Source organism: Argiope bruennichi, chromosome 11 (genome assembly GCF_947563725.1).
Source record: "Argiope bruennichi chromosome 11, qqArgBrue1.1, whole genome shotgun sequence".
In the NCBI taxonomy this organism is placed as follows: Eukaryota; Metazoa; Arthropoda; class Arachnida; order Araneae; family Araneidae; genus Argiope; species Argiope bruennichi.
The window spans coordinates 62,734,708-62,760,315 of NC_079161.1; the positions used below are offsets into that span (position 1 = coordinate 62,734,708).

At 28.3% G+C, this 25,608-nt stretch overlaps 1 protein-coding gene across 1 annotated transcript in view; it reads left to right on the plus strand.

Annotated features, from left to right (window-relative positions):
• The window catches only part of LOC129956574 (uncharacterized), a 634,064-nt gene that overhangs the window by 314,389 nt on the left and 294,067 nt on the right, over positions 1-25,608 (plus strand). The window contains exon 6 of the mRNA XM_056068502.1: positions 9,070-9,215. Within this exon, the coding sequence (XP_055924477.1) occupies positions 9,070-9,215 (146 nt within the window). The remainder of the gene's footprint in view (positions 1-9,069; positions 9,216-25,608) is intronic.

The window sequence follows — 25,608 nt, forward strand, 5'->3', positions numbered from 1 at the left end:
ACTAAATGGATTTAAAATATTCAGCATGGGGTTATTATATATGACTTCAAATGCAGCAGCGGTATAAGCTTTGAAAAGATGCGATGATTATCTTTTTGTGGATACAGAATAAAAATAGACATCATAAAATTTGAAAGCTTATTCCTAACTTTGAAATAATATTTTAAGATAATAATTTTGAGTAGAGAAAACATCATTAATTATTATAATGGTGTTTTTTAATCAGTATGCGTGATACATAGCTTGGCATGTAGCGATGTAAGCTTTGAAAAGATGCGATGTTTATCTTTTTATGGCTACGTTGCACAAAGAGAATATTATGCAAATATTTAAAATTTTAAAACAGCATTTTAATTTAATAATTTAGAATAGATAAATATTATTAGTTATTTTTATAGTGTTTTTAATCGATGTACACTACATATAACTCCAAAGCAGTAATGTAAGCTTTATAAAGATATGAGAATTGTATTTTCTGGTGACAATTTAAAAGGAGACATAATAACATTTTAGATATTATTTAAAATTTTGAAACAATATTTTAAAATAATAATTTTCAGTAAGGAAACCTCGTTGGTTATTTTTAAAATTTTATTTAGCTGACATGCATGAAGTTAGATTTTTTTAGTTAATTATGTTTCCCAATTCGAAATTAGAGAAAGAGTATTTTTATTAAATTTATTAGTGAGAATTGTAACTGAAATTCAATAATTCCAATTAGATGAAAATACATTATTAATTAAAGTATGATATCTTCATGATATTGTACAGCATTCAGAATACATCATATCGAAAAATATATTGAAAAAAATCGCGCATCTAATAGGGTTGCAAACATTTGGTAATGTTGACGAGTCAATTCAGATATGATTAGAAATGTTGTGAAAATGTTTTCAGAAATGCTGTAAAAATGTTTTCTCAAGAGAAACGCAATTTTTTTTTTTTTAAAGTTACTCTAATTTTACTTTCCCTCTATCTGCTTGAATGCAGGAATTCTTTTTCAAATTAGAATATCTATTGAACAAAACAGAAAGCAAAAAAGAAAAGAAAAAAATAAAACAAAGAGAAAGTGGTATTTGTATAAAGCATTCCTTGATTTAAAGAGAAATAGGTTTAGAGTTCTTTACCAACAAAATTTATTCGTCATGGTTTTTTCGAAAAAAATGCAATATTATCCATATTTTTTTTATAATAACCATGACCAAACAGCGGTATAAACCAAATAGGAAGAAAGGAAGTAATGATAAAAACCCGTGTGAAAATATTTTAAACTTATATAATTCGTGAAAGGAATTTGCTTATATCGCATTTAGTTTAATATGTGCTAGAATAGCTAGATGAAAATAAAATTTGGCACACCTCAAAGGTTAAGGTAAAACTAATTTCGACTGATTAAAAAATATTTATTTTTTTGATTATAAAATAATTATATTAATTATAATAATTTAAATAGAATTAATAATATATGATGTAAACACACCCATTTTTATAAATTATTTTTCTAATATAATGTAAATACACCCGAAACCCTCAGTCGTGGCCGAAGAGAGCGAATAAATACACTTTTGTACTTTAAACTTTCTTTTTATTCCATCCCGGGAGGCATAATTTATGTGCAAGCATGAAACGACGAGGTATATCATTCTAGATCACAACACAGGAGCAAAAAGATAAAACATCCCACGAAATATTTATCCCTATGATTATATACTTCGAGATTCTGTTAGAGATTTCTTTACACTTGTCAATTTAGGTAAGGGAATTATAAGTATATTTTAAAAGAATTCGCTTAGCTTGACAATTTTTTATCCCTTCACTCAGAGCGTGCGAAAGTGCAGATTTAAGCATTTTTACAAAGCTTGTATTGAATTAATTAAACAAAAAAAGGTAGAATTGGATCAGGAAATAGGTGAACATTTTAGAATGAAGTTAATATGGGTTAAATTAAGATAAATATTAGGAAATTAATTAAGTTTAAATTAGATTTTAAAATATCGTTATATATAAAATAATGGGAATGAATTTAGCCTTGGATAAAACGGATTAGTTGACTAAGCTCCGAATCTTGATTGCAGAAATCCATTTAAGTCACCGATAAATTAATTCGGAGATATTTCTCTTTCTGATCTGTCAATTGACGATGTGCAATGAAAGAATATTGATGCTTCTGAAAACAAGTTACAGTGCGGCACCATTCTTTGCCTCTTCAATATGCTGATTCATTTTTTCTTTCTTTTTTTTTCATTTTCATTACTGAATTTCTAGTGCATAAAAACAACTAAATAAGAATAACAAAATATTATAGGGATTTTATAGGGTTATAAAAAGATAATATGAGTGTGCTTATCTTTAGCTCGAATGGATAAGATAACAATGCATTTTGGTTTGCTTGGTTTTCTTTTCATACATTCTGCATTAAATAATAACAATCAACGAAAAATTACTAAATTGAAAAGTTTCAAAAGCATTTTAAGTAAACATGAGCAGATTTTTGTCTCAAACAATTGAGAATACACCAATGAATTTTTTGTAATTTCTCGCATAGAAAGGATGTGCCAATATTTAGTTGCACATCTTTTGGCTTTTATAATGGCATTTAAACATCGTGTTACCGATTCGACCCATTTTTGGTGGTATCTGAAGATATTTTACCCCATTCTTCTTGCACCACTTGTTTTAAATGGGTTTTGTTTCTAATTTTGTGTTTTTGAACCACTATTTTGAGTATGTCTCACAGATATTCAATGACATTGATACGGGGTACTGAGTGGTGTGTGTAACTGCTGTTTACAATGAAAAAGACTCCACATTTTGACGTTATGTACATTGTGTTTAGGGTCGTTGTCGCGCTGAAAAATGAAATTTTCATCTAAACCCAAATTTTTAGCACTTTCCTTTAGATTTCTGTTACCATATGTTTCTTCCAACTTGCTTCAGAAATTTCTCAAATCATAGGCAGAAGTGTAAGTGCTGAAACTGTGAGAAATGTAATTAAAGAAGCTGGATATCAAAGTCGAATAGTTAGAGAGAAACTGTTCATCGGTTTGCAAATTCAGAAAAAGCGAATGAAGCTTGCAAAAACTCATCAATTGAAGACCAATAAATTGTGGAAGAAAGTTATATTTACTGATGAAAGCAAAGCCAACAATTTTGCAGTGACAGCCGTCGCACCGTATGGAGAAAGCCTAATACTGCTTTGGATCCAAAAAATTTACATGTCCTGCAGTCAAACATGTTGGTAATTTCGTCATGATTTGGGGTTATATGGCTTCATTCGAGCTAGGAAAATTGCTTTTTATGGATGGATTTATGAACTATATGATTCACTTGGATATAATTCTCAGCAATCTAAAGGAAAGTGCTAAAAATTTGGGTTAAGACGGAAATTTCAGTGTTTAGCAGGAGCCCAAACATATGGCACATGACGTAAAGATGTGGTATTCTTTATTGTAAACAGCAGTTACACTCACCATCACACTCCTTCCACATCAATATCATTAAAACTCTGTGGACCAAACTCAAAACAGCGGTCGTAAAAGCCAAAATTAGAAACAAAACCCATTTAAAACAAGTGTTGCAAGAAGAAGAGGATAAAATAGATACCAACAAAAAGTTGGTTGAATTGGTACCACAGCATTTAGAAGCCCTTATAAAAGCCAAAGAACATGCAACTAAATATTGACATTTTCTTTCTATGCGAGATATTACAAAAATTTCATTGGTGTATTCTCAATTTCTTGAGGCAAAAATCTGCGTATGTTTATTTAAAACGCTTCTGAAACTTTTCAATTTTTTCAATTTTTTGTGGATTGTTCCTTGTTTTTACTTTATATTAAACATTTGTTACGTGTAAAAATAAACAAATGTGTCGGATTTATCAAGTAAAAGTAAGGCGTACTCTCAATTGTTTGAGCCACTGTATTTATTATTTAAGACAAAAGAATGAATACTCTCAACTTTTCAAAAAGTATATGTTAATTAAGAAATTTTAAAGCTTGCACTGTTTTTGCATTAATATTAAATTTATTATCCCACAAAAATATATTTCATATTATTTTACGTTTAAAAATTTTCCTCCTCAATAATATCAATTTCATTCCCGTGTAGTTTTTCATGCAATTTTTCTTGGTCTTACTAAATGAAATAAATTATAAAAGCAGACGATTTAAAATATATAAATATATTTACATACTACATTGCTAGGCAACGGTAAAATTTTATTTCATATTTCTAGTAAATATTTTTGCATTTTTTGTTAAATTTTTATGCGTTGAAATAAATTCGTTTATTAAAAATAAAATCTAACGTGATAGAAAGATTTTATGTATTACAATAGTCTATATAAAATAAGATTTTTTTTAAAGTTATTTTTACAGACACGTTGGGATTCCAGTAATATAAAGAAGCTTCTTTTTTTAGCATACAGTGCATAAATAAAGTGTTGCTAAAAATATTTTAGTATAAGCAAGGTTTTAATAATGTCTTTGCAAAATAATTAAATCCTAAGTTTTTGTTTTAGTAAGAAACAAAATCTCATATCCAGCAATAATGAGTGTTTCAGCAAGTAAAAAAAAATATTTTTTGTATATCTACGATTATTTTCAAAATTTCAGTACATTTTTCTATGAAATATAAATATTTTTCCAATGTTTTCGTTTTTCTGTTTTCTAATTATTTCGTCTAAAATATTAAAAACAAATATTGATGGATATCCTAATAATTAATTAGACTTAGGGAGGAGGTTCAGACAGACAGATAAAAAAACTGTTATTATCTTAGCTATCAAATTTATAAAAATACAAGACAAATCTATGAATTATAAAATATTAGAAATATACTATGTCTATATACTCAATTATTAAACTTATTAATAGATTAGTTAATTAATTACTTATTTTTAATCCATTTCAATATTTGTTATTCATTTAAATGGCTGTGTTATTTTCGATTTACCAGATTCTTTAAAATAATAATCTTTAATAAGCTATTAGTTTGTTTTTATTATTTCCTATAATCTATCATAATAGGTAATTGCTTTTATTTTTAAATAGGAAAAGCTTTAACTATTAATGATAACAATTTTTTCTGGAACATAATATTTCAGTCATTTTAATTCTATAATATACATTAAAAACTAAATATATAAAAACATATACAAAGTTACTAAAATAAAAAAAAGAATCATTATAATGTTTGCTAAGAAATCTTTTGAAAAGACAGAAATCTTTTGAAATATGAAATTAAATTAGCCAAATATTTAAAGAAAGGCCTCATTCAATGCAATACCTAACATCATGAAATTTCTAAATAAGTCACAGATCATAAGCATAATATTTTTTTTAAAGTATCTATATAGTTATTGTAATTGTTTTCAATTTATTCATTTTCATTATCCATTTGTTTTAAAGTTACTAAAAGCAATTGCTTAATATATGAATTTTGTTCTTTTCAATTTTCTTTTTAATCATATTTAAGTTAAGCTCTCTCTTAACTATTATAATGATCTTGATACCATTGGCGCTCATAATGAATTGATTAGAATGCTAGCTCTTTTTATTGCTTTATTCTGATCATAATATAAATATGGATTAAATTCCTATTTTCATCATAATTGAATTCAATTGCCTAAGTAAAGTATTAATCACTGCAGTGCTCTTAGAAATGATCGTTTGGTTAAAATAATTACCGTTTTAAAAATTCGCTTGACTGTTAGCGATGTATAACAGTATATATTAATATAATTCTATATTATTCCCTGTTTATTATATCATTATGCGCATATAAATGATGGATAAATGCGCAATAAAAATATGCGCAAATGAAACTTGAATAGGGCGTTTCCTAAGAAGATTGCATAAGTATTTTATTTCCTTTTGTAACGTTTCTTAATGTTTTTTTTTTTTTTAATATTGAAGATATGAGAGCTTTATTATTTCATTTTAACATTTCGATTTCGACATTTCAAGGCCCTTTTAGTGCAAATTCGGTATAAAAATATTTCGAATTTCGACAGATGAAGTTTAATTGTTTAGTTTTGATGTTAGTAAGAATTAAAATCCGGGATAATATTCAACTTTGATGATCAAGTAGAAAGATATCTGAAAATAAATAAATTTATCTTAATTTCATTCCAAATTCTTCAACTGGATTTTTAAATCGTTCTTTTGCTCCATTGTATTAAAACTACAACAGAAAAAAATTACCAAGGGGCTTAAAAAACAATAAAATCTAAAGATTCACTAGAATTACTTTTCAACGTGTCTGAAAATAACAAGAACGAAACAAGAAAATATCTCTATCCAAGTTTCAACTGAACATTTTTAAATTAATGACTAGCTATGATTTGTTTATTGAACAAAGGTAATAAATTGTCTGCTTAATTCCATTTGTTCATTTCAATAAATATGGATAGAATAATAATTACTTCAGATGCTTAAAATTCTTGATTGAGTTTGAAAAATTATTTTAATTTTTTTTATTTTGTGGAAGATTATTAAGGTTTTATCCATCAAATTCATGTATATAGTTGAACTTCAAATGATTAAAATAATTTAAGTTAATTAGCCTAGAAATCTAATTAAAAATGTTTGAGTTTCAATAATTTCTGCGAAATAATTTTATACTGCTTAAAAAATCTTCAATGAAGTTTTAAGGAACACTTCTGTATTTTGTACCCTACTTTCAAAGTATTGGGTAAAAAGAGCCATTTATCTTCATTATACCTAATTAACCTTAATTACGTTGGAATGTCATTTAAAGTTTGAAAATTTCGACAGTTTCTTTATTATATGTGAATTCTTAATTACATGAAATTGAAATTCAGAATTTCTTAGACAACATTCTTATTTTACTATTAAGTTCATGACTTTCTATTGACTAAAATTATCGATAGATCTTCTTTATTGCTACCTATCAAATCAAAGAAGTGTTTCAAAACTGTTGTACATAAATAATTGCATTAATGAAGTTAATTACAGATATGCAACTAAAAAAATCATTATATGCAAAATAATAACTCGCATTTCTACGCACATAATTATTAATTGTTTTTGTTTATCGAATATTGCAATGATTCACTACTTCCAAGACTGGATCATAATTTCAAATTATATTTCGATAATAATATAAGAATTTAATAATTTAGCAGAACAAAAAACAAATCACTATTTAATCAAATTAGAATTTTAAATAAACATATGGTAAATTAATTTTTAAGTATAAGAATATGAAAAAACTATAAATTTATGCAGATGATTTATTAAAATCGTCGAATATTTTGTTCTGATTTGTAAAAAAATTCTTATTGAAGATGAACTTGCTGTGATTCATATTTTGAAGCCTTTTATAAATGTAAAGTTTTCAAATTAGAAAAAAAATTAATCCAGTGTTTTTTAATTATTTATTTAAAATTTGCCTCATAATTTATGAAATAGGTAGTTTCATACCAATTAAATAGGTTTAATTCTACTTTTTAATTGTACAGAAAAATATGCTTTTATTTATCGTTCGCTACAAATTACTACCTCATATATTTTACAATAGCAAAACAATTTATATTTTTTTTATGCTTGGAAATACAAAAAAAAAAAAAAAAAAAAAAAAACTGGCTCTTCTGCCATTTTAGTGGGAAAAAACCTACAATTCTAATCAAACGTCCATTTCATTATTTACATTTTAGAGACTATTAAGAATCTAATGAATATTTTATTGAAAAAAGCTTCAAATTATTTTTATGTTTTTATTACATCAATCTCGGATATTTATTGGGAAAACTTCTTCATAATCTAATAACAATTATAGTGAAGATTTGAAATTTTTTTTAAATTTTAGATTAAAAGAAATGCTGTCACTTTTTAGTTGTGTTTATTTGTTGTATTTTTAAAACAAACGTAATAAAATATTCATATTAAAAATTTTGAAAATAAAATATAATCACTTTTAATTATTGACTTCTTGAAATTTAAAAGTAAAAAGATCATACCACTCATATTAAAATTAATTATCTTTCATTTCTAATTCAAAAGTTGTCAGTGATCATTGTTATAATTGCCGTATAAACAAAATATGCCTTTCATCAATTCTACAGGTTTTATAATAATTCTTATTAATGAGTTTTAAAAACTCTTTGCAGAAGTTTTATGGCAGTAATTTTGATTTTTATATATCCTATTTTAGTTTTAAGCTATGTACTTATAAAAGGAATTATTAATAATATTAGTTAAATCGCTAATTATTTGAAATAAATAAAATCAAAGCACACAAGCTGTTTCTATATTTTAAAAAATAATACTGCTCTCGCAGACGATTATTTTGCTTCATCTGATTTGTTGCCGATAAATAAAATGAATAAAAGTCTAGAGGTTTTTTTCTAAGAGTTTGATTAGATTATTCTTTGTAAGAACATTAGAAATATACTTTAACTTCTTCTTAAATGGTAAGAGAGATTTTCATTTCTTTGTGTTCTGATTGAAATTCCGTCTTACACGAATATTAAGAGTTTATGAAAATAATAAAAAAAATTCTGATTTTGTTTTAATTTCTCACTGGGTGTAAAGAAAGAAATTCGGATTATTTAAACTATGGGGAACAGATATTAATAAAATATCTGAAGATATCTGTGAAAATAACTATTTTCATATTGAATTTACACAAAGTTGATTCTAAAAAATCTATTGTGTAATAAACAGACGATAAATTTTGGATTAGAAATTTAAAGCGTTTAAATAGCTTTCAAAATAATGAATTGATAGAGTATGTAATAATAGTTATTAATTGCCTTCAATTTCTTTCTTTTTTTTGTTAATCAATCGTATATTGTATGTGTAAAATAAATAGCACTAAAACAATTCGATAATTTCCTCGTATAAAATAACAAAAACGCGCAGATGATTTTGCTGTCATTTCAACAACAAAAAAAATTATGCAATTCTTATTTTAAAAAAAGTTGATGATATTTTTATTTTATAGAACATTATACTTATAATGATGATGTTAAAAGGAAAAATATTTGCTTCGAATTCTTAAATATGGTTTTATGGAAGCAGTATTGATTTCTTATTTTTTTTGCAGGCCCGGTGCTGTCGTGCAGTTTCACTTTTTTGGCGAGAAAGAAGACAGTCATCAAGCTAAAAGCATCATGGAAGAAGCACTAAAAAGCCGCTCTATTGGAAAATATGCTGTCGATAGGAATTACATTAGCTTCGAATGGGAACCAGGTAATGCACTCTTGCTACACAGTCGTGTGTTTTCTTTTTCAGGATTATTGACAACATTACCGATCTACTGGGAAAAGCTTTTTTCTCGAATTTAGAAGGTGTCAGTGCAATTTTTTCACTTAAAGAAACATATGATTTTAATCGATTCATCTGAGATCAAATGCCGGAAAAAATTTAAATATTTATTTTTTATTCAGGTATTAAAAAATCAGTACAAAGCTTTCAAAGAGATATTTTATTTATTTATTTCGATAAGCGATAAGTAATTTGTGTTACATAGAAGAATATTGATATTTCTAATCATTGGTTTTAATGCTATGGAAAATAATTTTGTTCTTTTTTTTCCATAAATGGGCCTAAGCTATTAACAATTATATATTTATTAATAACATTGGGAGAACTTTTAGACATAAAAAAAACCAATCGATTGTTATAAAACGTTTCAAATAATTTATATATAAATCAAATATTAAGTAACATTTTTGTTTTCTATTTCAAAATTGTGTTTTAAAGTGATAATGTTTATAGGCTGGCACATTATCTGTAAATAGTATAAATAATGTATTATCTTAAAAATCTTTCAAAATAATAGGCAAGGCAGACCTATAAAATTTGATACATTTTTACTACTTATTCATAACCAGTGTTCAATTAGTAAAATATCCAAAAATTTAATTACAATTTAACTTATATATTAATTAAAATTTTAAAACTTTTTCCTGGATAACTTCGTGGCATATTATCAAACATTATATATTACCTCTACCTATATAATCCGTTTACATAAAACACTAACTTACGGGGCCTAGAAATCGTTCTTATCGTCGAATGGCAGTAGTCAAATGTAAACAAACCACTTTACGAATTTCAGAATGCTTTATTGAACTTTTTTTACAGTTTCATTGAATCCAAAACTTCTTTTAGCTCATTAATGTTAGTTGCATAACTTTATTAGAAGTGTTCGGGAAATGATTCACCATATCACCAAAAAGTATATCCAATTATAGAGAAAGACAAACAAAAGAATTGTGATTAAACAGAGAGTTTAATCGAGCGCAAAAAAAAGTTTTAATCGACGCTATATGGGCAATTGTTATAATTTGCAAAAGAAAAATAACGTTTATATCTTCCAAAATAATTATCTTATAAAGATAATCTTTGTATTATTTTAAGATTCAAATAGTTTACTTCCTAATGATATCAAATTCATTCCTTACATTTTCATAATAATTTAATTCATTATGATTTACAATCTGTATTAATTTTTTGGAATACTATTATTTGAAAGAATCCATCAAAGCATTCAATCGTGTGGATGAGTGTATTTGCCAATCATTAACTCCGTGCACTTTAACTCCTATACTTTTATTTCTGCATAGATATTATATATTCCTTCACATTTGCAGTGGTCTTATTCCTTTGAATTCACATTTTTCAGTAGTATCTAACTGTAAACTATATATTTTTTAATACATTCTCATATTAATCATTGTCATATCAAAAAGTCAATAATCTGGGGGAACAAATTTGTCGTCACCGCCAGCTAATTAAGAATAAATTTTAAAGACAATGCAAACAGAAGAATCACACCTGAAGCATTATCAAGCACTGTTTTTGGACCAGAATTTCCTGTTTCTCTTTTGTTTTCTCTTGTACACAGTATAGAGAACGTATAGAAATCGTTGAAAACATTGGAACTCGAGATTATGACAAATCTCAACGCATTTTTGGAAAAATATCCGTCAGTCTGTCTATGGAAAAGATAACTCAAAAACATTTTGAGCCAGACGGATTAAATTTGGTATATGGTCTTCACACCAAATTTGCTGATTTCTATCAAATTTTGAACAAACTCCTTTCAGTGGAAGTCTGCCTGTCGAATTGTTCGAATTTAAGTTAAAACACGATAAACCAGAAAACGTAGAGAGTTGTACTGATAAAATTCCGTACACTCTTTTAATATCTCTAATATAGACACCAATAAGAGTTTGAGCCAAACACAAGAAGGGATTAACTGTCTGTCGGTCTGTACCTACAGAAGCATATAAATGCTATAACTCAAAAACACAATGACCGAAATAGGTAACATTTGGTGTGTGATTTTGCGTCTACAAGTGCAATTCTGAGTCAAGTTTTTGTTTCAATCGATTGGGAAAAGTGTGATTAAAATAAAAATTGGGTTTTCGCATACTCTTAACCATATGTCGGGGATTAATCGCCAAAAAATTCGCCAAGGATCCCCCGACACATTAAATAAAAGTGCTAAATTCTAATACTAAGCCAGGGATTTATCACCAAAAAAATTCGCCAAGGATCTTACGATACATTAAATAAAAAATGTTAAATACATTAACCCTTTAAAGGGCCATATTTTTGTAGTCATGTTAAAATATTTTTAGGCTTGAAATTAGAATAAGAAAAGGGATTCGTTTAGCTTATTATATAAATTTAATTTAATTAATTAATTTGGTTAATTAATAATTAAGTGACAAACCAAGACACATCATTTTGTGTGAGATAAAGAACTGAAACATCTATGTCTTTCTAAAAAAAATTGTCAGAACTTATGCCAACCGACATAATTTCATACAAAGATTGATAAATTTGGTGGGAAGCATACTTCCCACGGGCTCAGAAAGGGTTAAATAAAAACACTAAAAGGCTGATATTTCGCAACTATTGAATGTCAATGCCACGCAAGACGTTTTCTGGGATAACACTTTTATTAGAGAGTACGCGAGAAAGCTTTGCGGAGACCACACACTGGTTTTCACAAATGTTTAGGTTTATTTTCCTTCGTATCTTTTATTTTCCTTTTCTTCGTGATCTAATTGTTAATTATTGCACTAAACATTCTATGAATTCTTTAAATATTTCTCATTTGACCTGAAAAATGATTAATCACATTAAACAGTTTGGAGAATTATCTAAATAAAATAAAACTTCTCATGCAATCACTTATTTCACAATAATATGCGGAAAAAAACCCATTATTCATTGCCTTTTACCCCAAATGAGATGGAATTATGGAAGCATATATTAGTTGTACACAAATCATTTAATGATTCATATCGAACTCATCTCACAGCTCAATCTATTCAAAATTCGACTGAATGAATAGCGGTGATGATCAAATATCTATTATTCTTCCTCAAGCACACTTTCAAATGGTAATTCACTGGGGAGGAGCGATTAGAAAAATCCAGCCGACTGAAAATCTCGCTTCCGTCAGTTTTAGTAATTGTGATTAATGGCTTCCGTACGAAACAAGATAAAAATTTCAAACTCTTCTTCTTATTTTGAAGCTGCTCTCATGTTTGGAAAGAACTAAGGTCACTCAACCCGAAACAGTTTATGCTTCTTTGGGATAGTTTTAATGGTGTTGCCAATTGATTTAATTTGCGAAAATGTTAATGTAGTGAAATGGTAGCAAAAGAAGTGAACGTTTGGCTCTTCTTTGCTTTTACGGTTCAAGAATTTACTTGGCAATTTTTTTAGATTACGCCAAGATCGCCAAGAAAATTGGTTTGCTTGACGATTTTCAGATTAAGCGAAGATCCATTCTATATATAATTACACATATACTTCATAGTTCGCCAAAATAATTGACTCTTCGGGATTTCTAGGCGATTTTCAGATTATCCCAAAGTCGCTAAGACAATGGATTGGCTCAATTGATTTAATTTGCGAAAATGTTAATGTAGTGAAATGGTAGCAAAAGAAGTGAACGTTTGGCTCTTCTTTGTTTTTACGGTCCAAGAATTTACTTGACCGTATTTTTATATTACGCCAAGATCGCCAAAATAATTGGTTTGCTTGACGATTTTCAGATTAAGCAAAGATCTATTCTATATACAATTACACATATACTTCATAGTTTGCCGAAATAGTTGACTCTTCGAGATATCTTTGCGATTTTCAGATTACGCCAATGTTGCCAAGACAATGAATTGGCTTAACGATTTGTAGATTATACTAAAATCCTTTCTATATGTGAACAATTGCACATATTCAACTTTCTCCAAAATAACTCTCCGATATTTCTCGGTGATTTTCAGTCTATACCAAAATCGCCAAGATAATTCGTTTTCTTGACGATTTTCAGATTACGCAAAGATCCATTCTGGATATAATTACACATATATTCAAATTTCGTCAAAATAATTGACTATTCGGGATTTCTTGGCGATTTTCAGATTACACCAATTTCGACAAGATAATGGGCTGCCTTCACGATTTGCAGATTACAATAAGATAATATTTAATTATATGTGTGATAATTATGGATATATCTCAAATTTCAGCAAAATAATTGATTCCCCTAGTTTTCTTGGGAATTTTCAGATTTCGCTAAGATAATGAGTTTGCTTGACGATTAGCAGATTACGCTAACATCTATTCTGAATATGATATTTAATCATATAGTTCAAATTTCGCCAAAATAGTTGACTCTCCGAGAATCTTTAGAGATTTTCAGAATATGCCAAAATAATGGGCTTCCTTTACGATTTGCAGATTGCATACGATAATTATTCATATATCTCATATTTCTACAAAAAAGTTTATTCCCCGTGTTTTCTTGACGATTTTCAGATTACGCCAATATCGCCAAGACAATGAATTTGCTTGACGATTTGCAGACTATATTAAATTCTATTCTACGTGTGAACAATTACACATTTACTCCAAATTTCGCCAAAGTAATTCTCTGGTATTTCTTGGTAATTTTCAGATTATGCCAAAATCGGCAAGATAATGGGTTTCCTTGGTGATTTACGGATTACGCTAAGATTGTTTCCACATATGATAATTACGCATATACTTAAAATTTCGCCAAAATAATTGACGCCAAGTAATTGAGTTTTTTTGACGATTTGTGGAGTACAATAAGATAAGATCCCATTCTATGTATGATAATGATTCATAATGTCAAATTTCGGCAAAATAGTTTATTCCCCGGATTTTCTTGGCGATTTTTAGATTACGCCAAAATTGCCAAGATAAAATCCATAAAATCCATATTTTTTGATGATTTGCGGATTACGTTAAGATTCTTTCCACATTCGATAATGAGGCATATGCTTAAAATTTCGCCAAAATAGTTACTTCTCCAATATTTCTTAGTAGTTTTCAGATTGCACCAAGTTCGCCAAGATAATGAGTTTTCTTGACGTTTTATAGATTAAAACAAGATAAGATTCCATTCTATGTATGATAATTATTCATAGATCTTAAATTTTGAGAAAATAGTTGACTCCATGGACTTTCTTGGAGATTTTCAAAGATTACGCCAAGATCGCCAAGCTCCATTATATAAAAGATGCGAAAATTTCTACGAGGTGATTAACGCCGACTTCCCTTTTTTAGTGATTTATTCTTGAGGCCGCAACAATAAACAAGAACAGAAGTTTTTATTCATTTATTTATTTTATTTCTTCCAAAAGTTTCCCTTCAGGGATTGAATAAGTATTCTTCGGGAAATTTTAGTCCAAATGTTTTCTTAAAACGCTTTCATGCTGAAACTACATGTAAAGGCTGATCTGAAAATATTTCAGCTGTACTGATATAAGTCAACTTTCCATATACAAATCTTACATTGCAAATTGGCTTCCTTAAACGACTACTTGATTCGTCATGATTAATGATAGCTAAAAATTTCAATTAAATATTCAGCAAAACAGTTTCTTAATGGCTTCATCAGCAAAATATTTTTAAATTTCAAATTTTGATAGATATATAATAAATGCTATTTTAGATACCTTATGCCGTTCTTCTCATAGTGCCATGTATTTTTCTTTTTTTTAGCCATATATTCATACGCATTATTATATCGCAGGAAATAATAGCAATGTTTATAAATGGGCGCACTTTAAAAGATTTTCAACGTTCCATAAACCATATTTGTGAAAAAGCAGTTTAAAACAAAACTGCTAAAAGCAAGCCTTATACAAAAAACCTAGTAAATATGTAAAAAGATTTTTTTATTGAAACATTTATAAAACCCCCGTGCACCACAAAGTTTCACACGGGGCTTACAGAAGTAAGTATGCAACACATTACATAGAGAAAAAGAAGAAAATTTAACATTCATGAAGGATTACAGATGTCAACAATAAATTTACAGAAATTTTCAAAAGCATTTCTGGTGGAAATAAGCTGATGAAAATCTGGAGGTCAATTTATATTAATGTCCTTGAAAGCCAGTCTTAGGATTTGTCTTTCTTTGACAAACTCGGAACATAGAAGGAACACATGTTCAACATTTTATATCGCCACCAATATTACAATTGGAAAAAGATTGAATCGTCATATCATAATTATTAATAATGAAATTAATATAAAGAAAAAATATTAGTAGTAATATTGAAAACAATTTCATTTTCACTTCAATAATGAAATATATTATATAAAAAGTACATATTTTTTTTTAAAAAATGATTAAAAATTGAAACAAATTAATAGCTGAAATTGAAAAATATTTTTTTTTCCCATTGAAAAGAGTTTTTAAGTTTAAGCTGATGCAAAAATCATTTTTAAACTATATGTTTTGAAATTATTGTGAAAAATCGTCAAGATTTCGCTAAATTTTTAATTATTTAGAATTCTAATTAACATTTCACTTACGGTGGTTCCCCATTTTCTATATGAGCCAAGTTATATTCTTTCGAAGGTCAAACGGTCTGGCCTACAGAAGGCCACACGCACGCAGTCACATTCATTTGCGTTATCAGTGAAAATGATTCTTTGATTCCTCCATTTGTAACATTCATTAAATACTTTCTTTTCTATGGTAATGATTTTTTATAAATCACTGTTCACATTTTTTCAGTTCCTTTTTCTCAAATTTCAATAGTCTATTAACCTCTTAGTCACACGTTTCCGTGAATCATAAACTAGCTGACTTGAATTGTGGCTTGCCAGGTGTATAAGCTAAAATTAAATCCTTCAAAATTCGATACAATAACTACATATAATCTCTAAATACCTCAGCTATCCTATGAATTATTAATTGAATTAATGAGTAAGATATTTTCGAACCGACTGAAAATCAGATAATAAAAAAATAGTAAAGGATAGTTTTGTACAAACTTTTTTTTCCCAAAGAAAACACTAAAACAGCTTCATTGAATGTTTCTTTGAAGTGTTTCCGAAGATTTAAAAACATGATTCTTTCATCTCATTTTAATTTCTTGTATATGAAGTATATACAGAAGGCACTGTAACCGTCAAAGAATTCGAACACAAGACATTTTCGGATGAAAAACACTTTTGGGGAAAATGTCTGTCTATCCATCTATCTGTGTCAAGGAAAACTCAAAAGGTCTTTGAGCTACATGAAAATTTGGTATATCAAATTTATAGATTCCTATCAAATTTTGTGTAAATTCAGGGAAGTGGAAGTCTGTCTGTCTGACAGTTAATAAAAGTTAACGCGATATCTGCAAAATGAAGTGAGTTAGATAAATGAAATTCTGTATGCATATTTAACCTCTATAGTGAAAACACCTATCAAAGATTGAACCAAATCTAACGAGGGGTTGAACTTCTGTAAGTGTACTTTCATAAGTATATAGACGTAATAATTCGAAAATGCAATGACTTATGTATGTCAAATTTGGTATGGAATGTTGGGATTACAAATGTAGCTTTGGGCCAAATTTTCATTTCAATCTATGGGAAAAATGCAAAAAAAAAAAAAAAAAAAAAAAAAAAAAAAAAAAAAAAAAATTGAATATTATTAACCGCATGCTCCTTATTAAGCACCAGACCCACGCCAAGAATAGCACGATAGATTTCGTTAAAATGCTAAATTCACGTCTCCAATTCAAAAATTAATATTTCGTAACTATTACACACCAATGACATGCAATTTAGTATGAAACACTTATCAGAAATTAGGCTAGAAAGTTTTGGGAAACACACTCCCGCTGGTTTATTTCGTATACTTCTAAATGTGCAACCTATAAAAAAAAGGATAAGCTTAATTTATAGATTACTAAGAGACCTGGTATTACCCGTGACTTGAATATTAGCAAATAAAAATTACAACATCCTGTAATAAAGATATGAAAACGATGTAAAAATAAATACTGATTTTACATGCTTATTTTTTTTCATCCGTGATAGTGTTACCGTCTGATGAATTACAGGCGATAAAAATCGAAATTCATAACAAAAATGATGACAAGATAAATAAAAATAGATACAGGCAATGATATTAGAAAGCTAGCCTGTAAATGGATGCTATTGAAATTAAATTATGCAAAAATAATCTTCATGATTTTTGCTTATAGTTGCCAGTGATTGACAGAAAATCAAAACAACTATAATTTAAAATATGGTTAAAAAAACTAAGGAAAAAAAATAATATTGCATTTTTCCTTGTTTTTTTTCCGTTTGAGATTGATGAATTACAGACGATAAAAATCAAAATAAATTAACTGAAAATGAAGAGACGCTAAAAAAAGGGCCATAAAAATTTTCCTGATTCTTGGTTTTTCTAATTTGGCAACATTGCCAAAATCAGCCGGGGAAAAAAATAAACTTTTCCCAATGGATCGACTAAGAAAAAAAATCTTTGAGTTCAACCGGAAAACAATTAATTAAAAATCAATCAATAACGGTATTTTGATCTCCCGCGTTTTAAGTTGGAGGAAAACGTCCGAATAATGACTTCTAAACTTTTGAAAAAGCTAACTGAATTTTAAAAGTTGATATGGCAATCTTTGTTTTTATTTTTTAAAATAATTTGGGAAAAAATATATAGCATTTGAAAATTTCTGAAAAAATCAAAGATGTACTTTAAAAGATAAAAATTCTTTAAAAAACAAATATTTGCTCTTTCAGACGTTGCATAACATTTTCTTCTTACAGTTATTAGAAAAGATAATATCATATAGGTGTGTAAAGTCATTCAAGATTACACAAAACCTCAAATAAAAAAGAATTATTTTAATTTAGAAAATTCTTGTCTACAGATACTTTAAACCAATGTTACGGTTACCTGTGTGCCAAATTTCATGTCACTGAATGTAATAGATTTGTCTGGATATTACATAAAATGCATACAGAAACAATTTCTTGTATAAGTATCAATTTATATAAATAAAATTAAAATGCTACAGTTATTGTACAAAATTGAAATTCAACTACAGAATAGATTTTCATTCAGTTTTGGCCACAGATACTATGATAAATTAGAATGGGTTAGATTAAGATTCTGTGACAATTAATTGAGCAGTTTATTTCTTACAAATTATAAAACTGTGTTATTATTCAATTTCTTTGTACTGTAATAGGGAAAAACATGGTGGCACAAGAATTTAGAATTTTTTAAATAACTAAAATGTGGGAAATAGATCAATTAATAAAAATTTATTTCAAATGACTCATTTTAAAAATTGCTTTACAATTTTTTGCCACTTGAGAATTAATTCAATTCTATACTATTTACTTTTAAAATGTTTGCAAATATTGATATCAAATGTTGAAAATAATTTTCTTTCTATCCATGTTATATAGACCAATTCAATTTGCCATTCACATTTTTTAACTGAATTTTTAATGATTCTTAGAAAATTATTTAAATAATTTATTAGAATAAATAAAATTTCTGTGTTTTAAAAGAATCTTTGCGATAGTGTGATATTTCTAGCAGATATTAAAATGCAATAATGGAAAATATTTTCTTATTTTTCGTAAAAACAAAGTTGCAGACGATAAAAATATTTTCGGTTGGAATTCCATCAATATTTTTATCTCTTTTTAGATTTTCAGAATTTTACTCTCTTGTATGTGTTGTTTATAAAATGCGTTTTAATAGCTAATTTAGTATTTTATAATTTTAATTTTTGCTACAAATATTTGTTGTTGCAAATTCTACAAATGTGTCTTTAAAGAAATGAAGTATAAATAACAGTTTAAAGTTTTTGTGGCAATTAATTTTAGATTTGATTTTTCTTTAGTAACAAGCTTGAAAACAATTTCATTCCAAGCATGTACTTGCTAGTTTGAATTATTCATGAAAGAAACTACGCAATCCCTATAAAAATTGGCCAAAACGTGATTGGCTTACCGTCATGCTGCAACACTGTATATATTTTAAAATGGGACTAATTATAATGATCACAGGGCAATGATTCCATCCCCATTCCAATGTAAGGCACTTAATTTGATCCGTATTAGTTACCTAAATCAAATCTAGATCCTCAAAATTGAGTAAGTTCTAAATTAGTTAACCACAATATCAGTAAAAAATGATTTCATTAATTTTTTTTGTAAAATGGAAACGATTTTGTAATCCTCTCATCTAAATATCGTAGAAAATATTTGGCAATCCATAAAAATAAAGTTCCAAAGAGAAATAATTTGTTGTTTATAGAAATCTGAACTTCTAAGTAGATTTTCCGTAGTATTTTTGCAAATATTATAAAACAAAAGGAAGATTTTAAAGCAGATTTCTTAACAAACAATTATATATTTAATTTTTTATTAATTAAAATATATTTAATTTGTGAATGCGCAGTATTGTGACAAGGCACAACTTGATGAAATCCATGATTGGTTTAGAAACCTAAAATTTTGAATATTTAAAACATTGGAATGAAAAATAATTAAGTAAAATTAATTTTATCTTACTGATATGCAAAAATGTATTAAGACTTTCTGTTGTTTCTATCTTAATTGAAAAAGGCTTTAAGTCTTTCTATTGTTTCAGAACTTGTTTACTTTTGCATTTAACGATAAACAAAGATTGAAACTCAATTTTGAAAATGATTACTTTCATATTCCATGTTGTAAACACATTTTTTAAGTCATCCTCCACATTGCTTGTTTAAATTTTGTATCATTCCTTTAAAATTATCAATAACTTATGAAAAAAATTAGCATTCTGTCTGTAATTCTTAAAAAAAAACAACACTTGAGACAATCAGTAATTTTTCGAAAAGATATAAAGTTCCTAGCATCAAATAATATTATTATCATCTTAATTAGAAATAAAATTGCAAAGGATAGATATATTTTATATATTACGTTATTTAATGCAAAATAAACATGTTTAAAGAGTGTTTGTTTGCGGTTGCGTTATGATTTTATCCAGTACTAATATAAAATGAATTTTTGCTTTTTCGAATACAGTGCTTATTTAAAATATTGCTTCTAAATGCTAAAGTATCGGGTTTAAATAAAATTTTAATAACAATTTATTTAGCAGATATTTTTAATTAAAAAATAGTATAAAATACTCTCCCGGGAAAGTTGTTTTTACTAATATATTACACTAATATATTTGAAGAAACACATAAATTTGAATGAATATTTCAAACAAAAAAATTATTGAATTGCCAAAACCCTTCTCATACAACCTCTTCCTTCTCGTTTGGCATAAAACTGTAAACTTGGTACCAGGCCTCACAAGTACTTAGAATTTTATTCTCAAAATCCCGAAAATGAGAGTTTTATGCTTCGTAATATATAAAAGGAAACCGTGTGTGTGTGTGTGTGTGTGTGTGTGTGTGTGTGTGTGTGTGTGTGTGTGTGTGTGTGTGTGTGTGTGTGTGTGTGTGTGTGTGTGTGTGTGTGTGTGTGTGTGTGTGTGTCCTTTGATCGATACCAATCCTTTGATATATTTCATTAGATGCTCTATACTTTAGATGCTAAAACTTTATACCATATTTCATTTACCAAAGTTATTCAGTTTATGCTAAAATATAATAGACAAACAGTAAATCCGTTGAATTTGGTTAAATTTTCAATTTAAAATTTGGTTTCTAAATTTTAAAACGATAGAATATATTCAAGTCTATTAACGCCAAATGACATTAATGCTTTTAATATTTGAAGCTTAAAAATGTAAAATTACATAAAAATACTGTAGTAGAAACCATAAATTTCAAGTTATTTCTAAGAGATTTACTTCAAATTATACATGCCAAATATTTTCAGCAAATCAGTTGGAAGACAAAAGCGTTTAATTATTAATAAAATATGTAAAATATTATTTCAGGATCCTTTCTCAGTTAATTTGGCTTTATTATGTTTGTTTCGTAATACTATTTGATAGCTTGAATTTATAATTACTCATTTTATTAATTGTTATAGAATGTTAATTGTTTTATTGTTATAGAATGTTAATTGTTTTATTAATTGTTGTATTTATTTTATTAATTGTAATAGTATGTTGATTGTTTTATTAATTGTTATAGATTGTTATTTTTGGTGTTATCATACTGTTTCGTAGTACTATTCAATAGTTTTTAATTTATAATTACTTAAATATTTTATTAATTGTTATAGAATTTTCTTTTTATGTCATAGTACTATACATAAGAAAAATGTAAAGAAAGTGCATACATAAATTTTCATTTCTATAATTAACACAAACTTGGATGTTTCATTTCTTATTAATACGGATAATCAAATGTATTCCAATGGTTTATTTATATTTAGCAACGTATACAAAAATTTTAAATCAAATATTAATAATAGCATATTAAATAATTCCGTCTTTAGCAATCATACCTATTGTGAAAATGCATAAATTATGTTACATGGAATAGTCAAGATTGGTATAATTTTATTTGCTTAATACCTTTACTAATACAGTAGTTTAAAATTTGAAAATAGGACAATAAAGGGTGTTTTCTCGAAACTTTAATTGAATATTCAGAACATTTGTAAATAGTTTGCAATGTATGCATAAAAGCATATGCATTGAAAACAGGATTTTAAACCTGTAATTGTAACTCTCCTGTAATTGTAACTCTCATTCTGGAATATAGGCAGCACAATAGACAGACAAATGATATTTCCAGGAAATATTTACTCGTATTACATCGTATCGTGCTTTTGTGTATATATATCAGATAAAGTTTATTTCAAATAACGAATGCAAATACATTTCGAACGATTCCTTAAAAAAAAAGAATACCAACCGTTTCGAAATGTCAACAATATGTGCTTGCATGTTGCCAATTCGATGTTGTTATTGATTAGAAATAGTTTATAATTCTAAGATTGTTTTAAATAGTTTAAAGGGAACTTCTCATAACCTGATTAAAATTGGAGACTTTTTGAAAATTAAATAAACAAGAATTTCTAAATTGATTGATCCTATGAACTGAATCGATTTAAACAATAGTTTTCTGTTCCATGATTTAATCAATAAAAAGTAAGTTAAACTTACTATATTTGTTAAGAAAATTAGTAATAAATATAATGATCTGAATCGTATGAAACTTTGAATTGTATGTACAATCTAACAAGTAACAGATTTACGACTAGATAAATTGAGAAGCTGCCTAAAGCCACTGTGATTGGAAGAATGGCTAAAAGAGGATCGATTAAAAATTGATATATGCCTTGTTGACAAGAAAATAAATTCATAATCGATGGAAGTGGTCTCTCCAAAATTTTCTCGCATAGTAAATGTGGTATCCCAGAGAATATTTGAAAGGCCGCGGTGGTCTGGTGGTAAGGTATCGGCTTCGGAACCAGACAGCTTCGGTTCTATATCCGATTCCACCGAAGAATCGTCGTGTAAGCGAGTTTGGTGCACGTTAAATCCGTCGGGGCCAAGCGTCCTCCCGCTGGTGTAGTGTGGAATTTTGGAGAGGGAATGCCAGCTCAGGTATCGTCCTCGCCATCTGTTGGTGGTTCGAAATTACGAGTTCCATTCCAAAATAGCCTTAATGTTGCTTTAAAATGGGACGTTAATATAACTAAACCAAATCCAGAGAATATCTTGCATTACACTAAAGTACTATAATTACGAAATTTTAACCTTTAAAGTGAATTTAGCATTGTGCTATATCTGTCGTGTTATCCTCGGCGAGTTATTTGGCGATTAATGCCTAGGATGCGGTTAATATTATATTTCCGTTGCCTGTGCTTCTGTTTTCTTTCATGGAATAAGGACATCGTTATGATGTACTTCTAACGCCATATACCTACTAGACATTTTCCGTAACAGTATTGTTACAAATCTGCAATGTTGCTTCCTAGCACAGTTAGTTCAATCATTGGAAAGACCGTTGTACTATCAGCTCTGTTGGGTGCTGATCGGATGCCGAATTAGAGTCCCCCAAGCTTGACGACTTCGGCGATAAAATAGATAATACTGGAATAATTTTGGCGATAGAGCCAATAGGAACGAATATATGCCTGATTTTTCGAGAACCTTCTCTGCCGTGTCTCGGGAACTATAAAAAGCCGGGAGATCGGGCTGTAGTCAGCCTTTGAGTTCAACTCTGATTAATAGTTGAACAAATTGAGCGCTTGGAGCTGCTTATCGTTTTTGTGCTGCTTGCGTACTTCTATTTGCTGGAAGTGCTGCTGTGTATTGCTTATTTGGTCTCGGTTGTGCAATTGTTGTCTGTGTATACCTGACTTCGTGTATATAAAGTCATCTTTATTACTGAAACCTGTTGACTGTGCGTCTCCATAACAACCACAACAAGCGAACCCATTATCTTTACGAACTTAGTGTAGGAAGTTCCGTAACAATATGTATTTGATCTACCCCTAAGACGCATTTTAGGCTGGTAGAAGAATACAAATTTTCCATTCCATTAGATTTTCTAACTCCGGTGGCATAATTAGATATGTCTGACAAAAAATAATTAAAAGCTCAAAAAAAAAAAAAGAGAAATTGTTTTTGTTCATAATTTATTTCAATCTGCATATTTTTACCGAATCTATCGTGTCAATTTTGGCAAGCTATTTGGCGATTAATCCCTGGCATGTGGTTAATACAATATTTTCGTTACCTGTGCTTCTGTTTTTATTCATGGAATAAAGAACTTCTAACACTATATACCTACTAGATGTTTTACGTAACAATATGCACTTGATCTATCCCTAAGGCACATCTTGGCTGGTAAAAGAGTCCATATTTTCCATTTAATAAGATTTTCTAACTCAAATGACATAACTAGATATGACTGACAAAGAATAATTAAAAGTTCTAAAAAAGGATATATCGTTTTTTTTTTTAATTTATTTCAATATCCATATGCTTATGATTACCATATTCGATACATTAATCTGTTATTTAAAAATGGAAACTCACATGACTTCTTTAAAAAAAATCCTTCCAAACTCCTCGATTTCTAATCTCACCATCACACAACCCCCATCAAAAGAACGTAATTGGATTTTTTTTTCACCTAATCACAATGCTTCTCTCTTCTTATCACTTAGAATATATCCAAGCAGTAAGCAATTACCGTCCTGAAGAAATTCTTCTCAGAAAAATATCAACTGCAGTCCACGAAATAAAGGACTTGCAAATAAAAAAAAAGAAATTGGATACTCCAAAGATTTTCGATCATTAAAAAATCGATGGCACCACAAATTGTTTTGTAGATCATCAATCTCAACTCTTGGATGGATTCTCCAAAAAATGTTCACTGCCTTTAATAATCGAGAGGCATATTATCCAGGCTAACTGAGTCATTTATTGAAGAGTGAAATTCTGGCCTGTTTTTCCTACGCTAGGTCATTTCACGCTTATGGCACTTTGCTTTTTATTTTCTTTCGTTATTTTTTAGTCATTAGATGGACAATTTAGGAATCTTGTTTTTTGGAGGCAAATTATGTTGTAATGGTTAGGTTTCAATGAGAGGAAAAGGTGTAAAATCAAATTTATTGTCTCGCAGATTTTTTTTTTTTTTTTTTTTTTTTTTTTTTTTGAAGGAAGATGTATGTTGCTAGAATCGAGAAAAGTTTACGGACTCAAATATTGAACAATATATATTACTTAGATTGAGGCAAATTTATGGATGTAATTTCGCATAGCTAAAAGAAAAATTTCAGAAGAAAGCAATGAATAGATATGATTATTTAAAAAGCAAGCAGTTATTTGTGTAATGAAATTAGAAAATATTTGTATCACAAATTTGAAGACCAAATTAAAATTTAAGTACATGAAGTGATGGTAGAAATATTATATTTAAGCTTTTAGCAGTTGCTTTACTCTATCTCCTCTTTTGGATAATAGGGCCGCGGTGGCCTGGTGGTAAGGTCTCGGCTTGTAAGTCGTAGGGTTTCAGGTTCGAGACCCGATTCCACCGAAGAACCGTCGTGTAAGGGGGTCTGTTGCACGTTAAATCCGTCATGTCAAACGTCCTCCCGCTGGTGTGGTGTGGAGAGGGGGGGTGCCATCTCAGGTGTCGGCCTCGTCATCTGACAGCTGTTCAAAATGACGAGGTCCGTCCCAAAATAGCCCTAGTGTTTCTTTACAACGGGACGTTAATATAACTAAACTAAACTAAACTTTTGGATAATAGATGGCGATAATTAGGTACGCATCCCAAAGTGCATTGCGATTGTTATTTTAATGAAGTGATGCTGTTCTGTTAAGGTGTACGCGCGTTAATGTCTTATCTTCTTG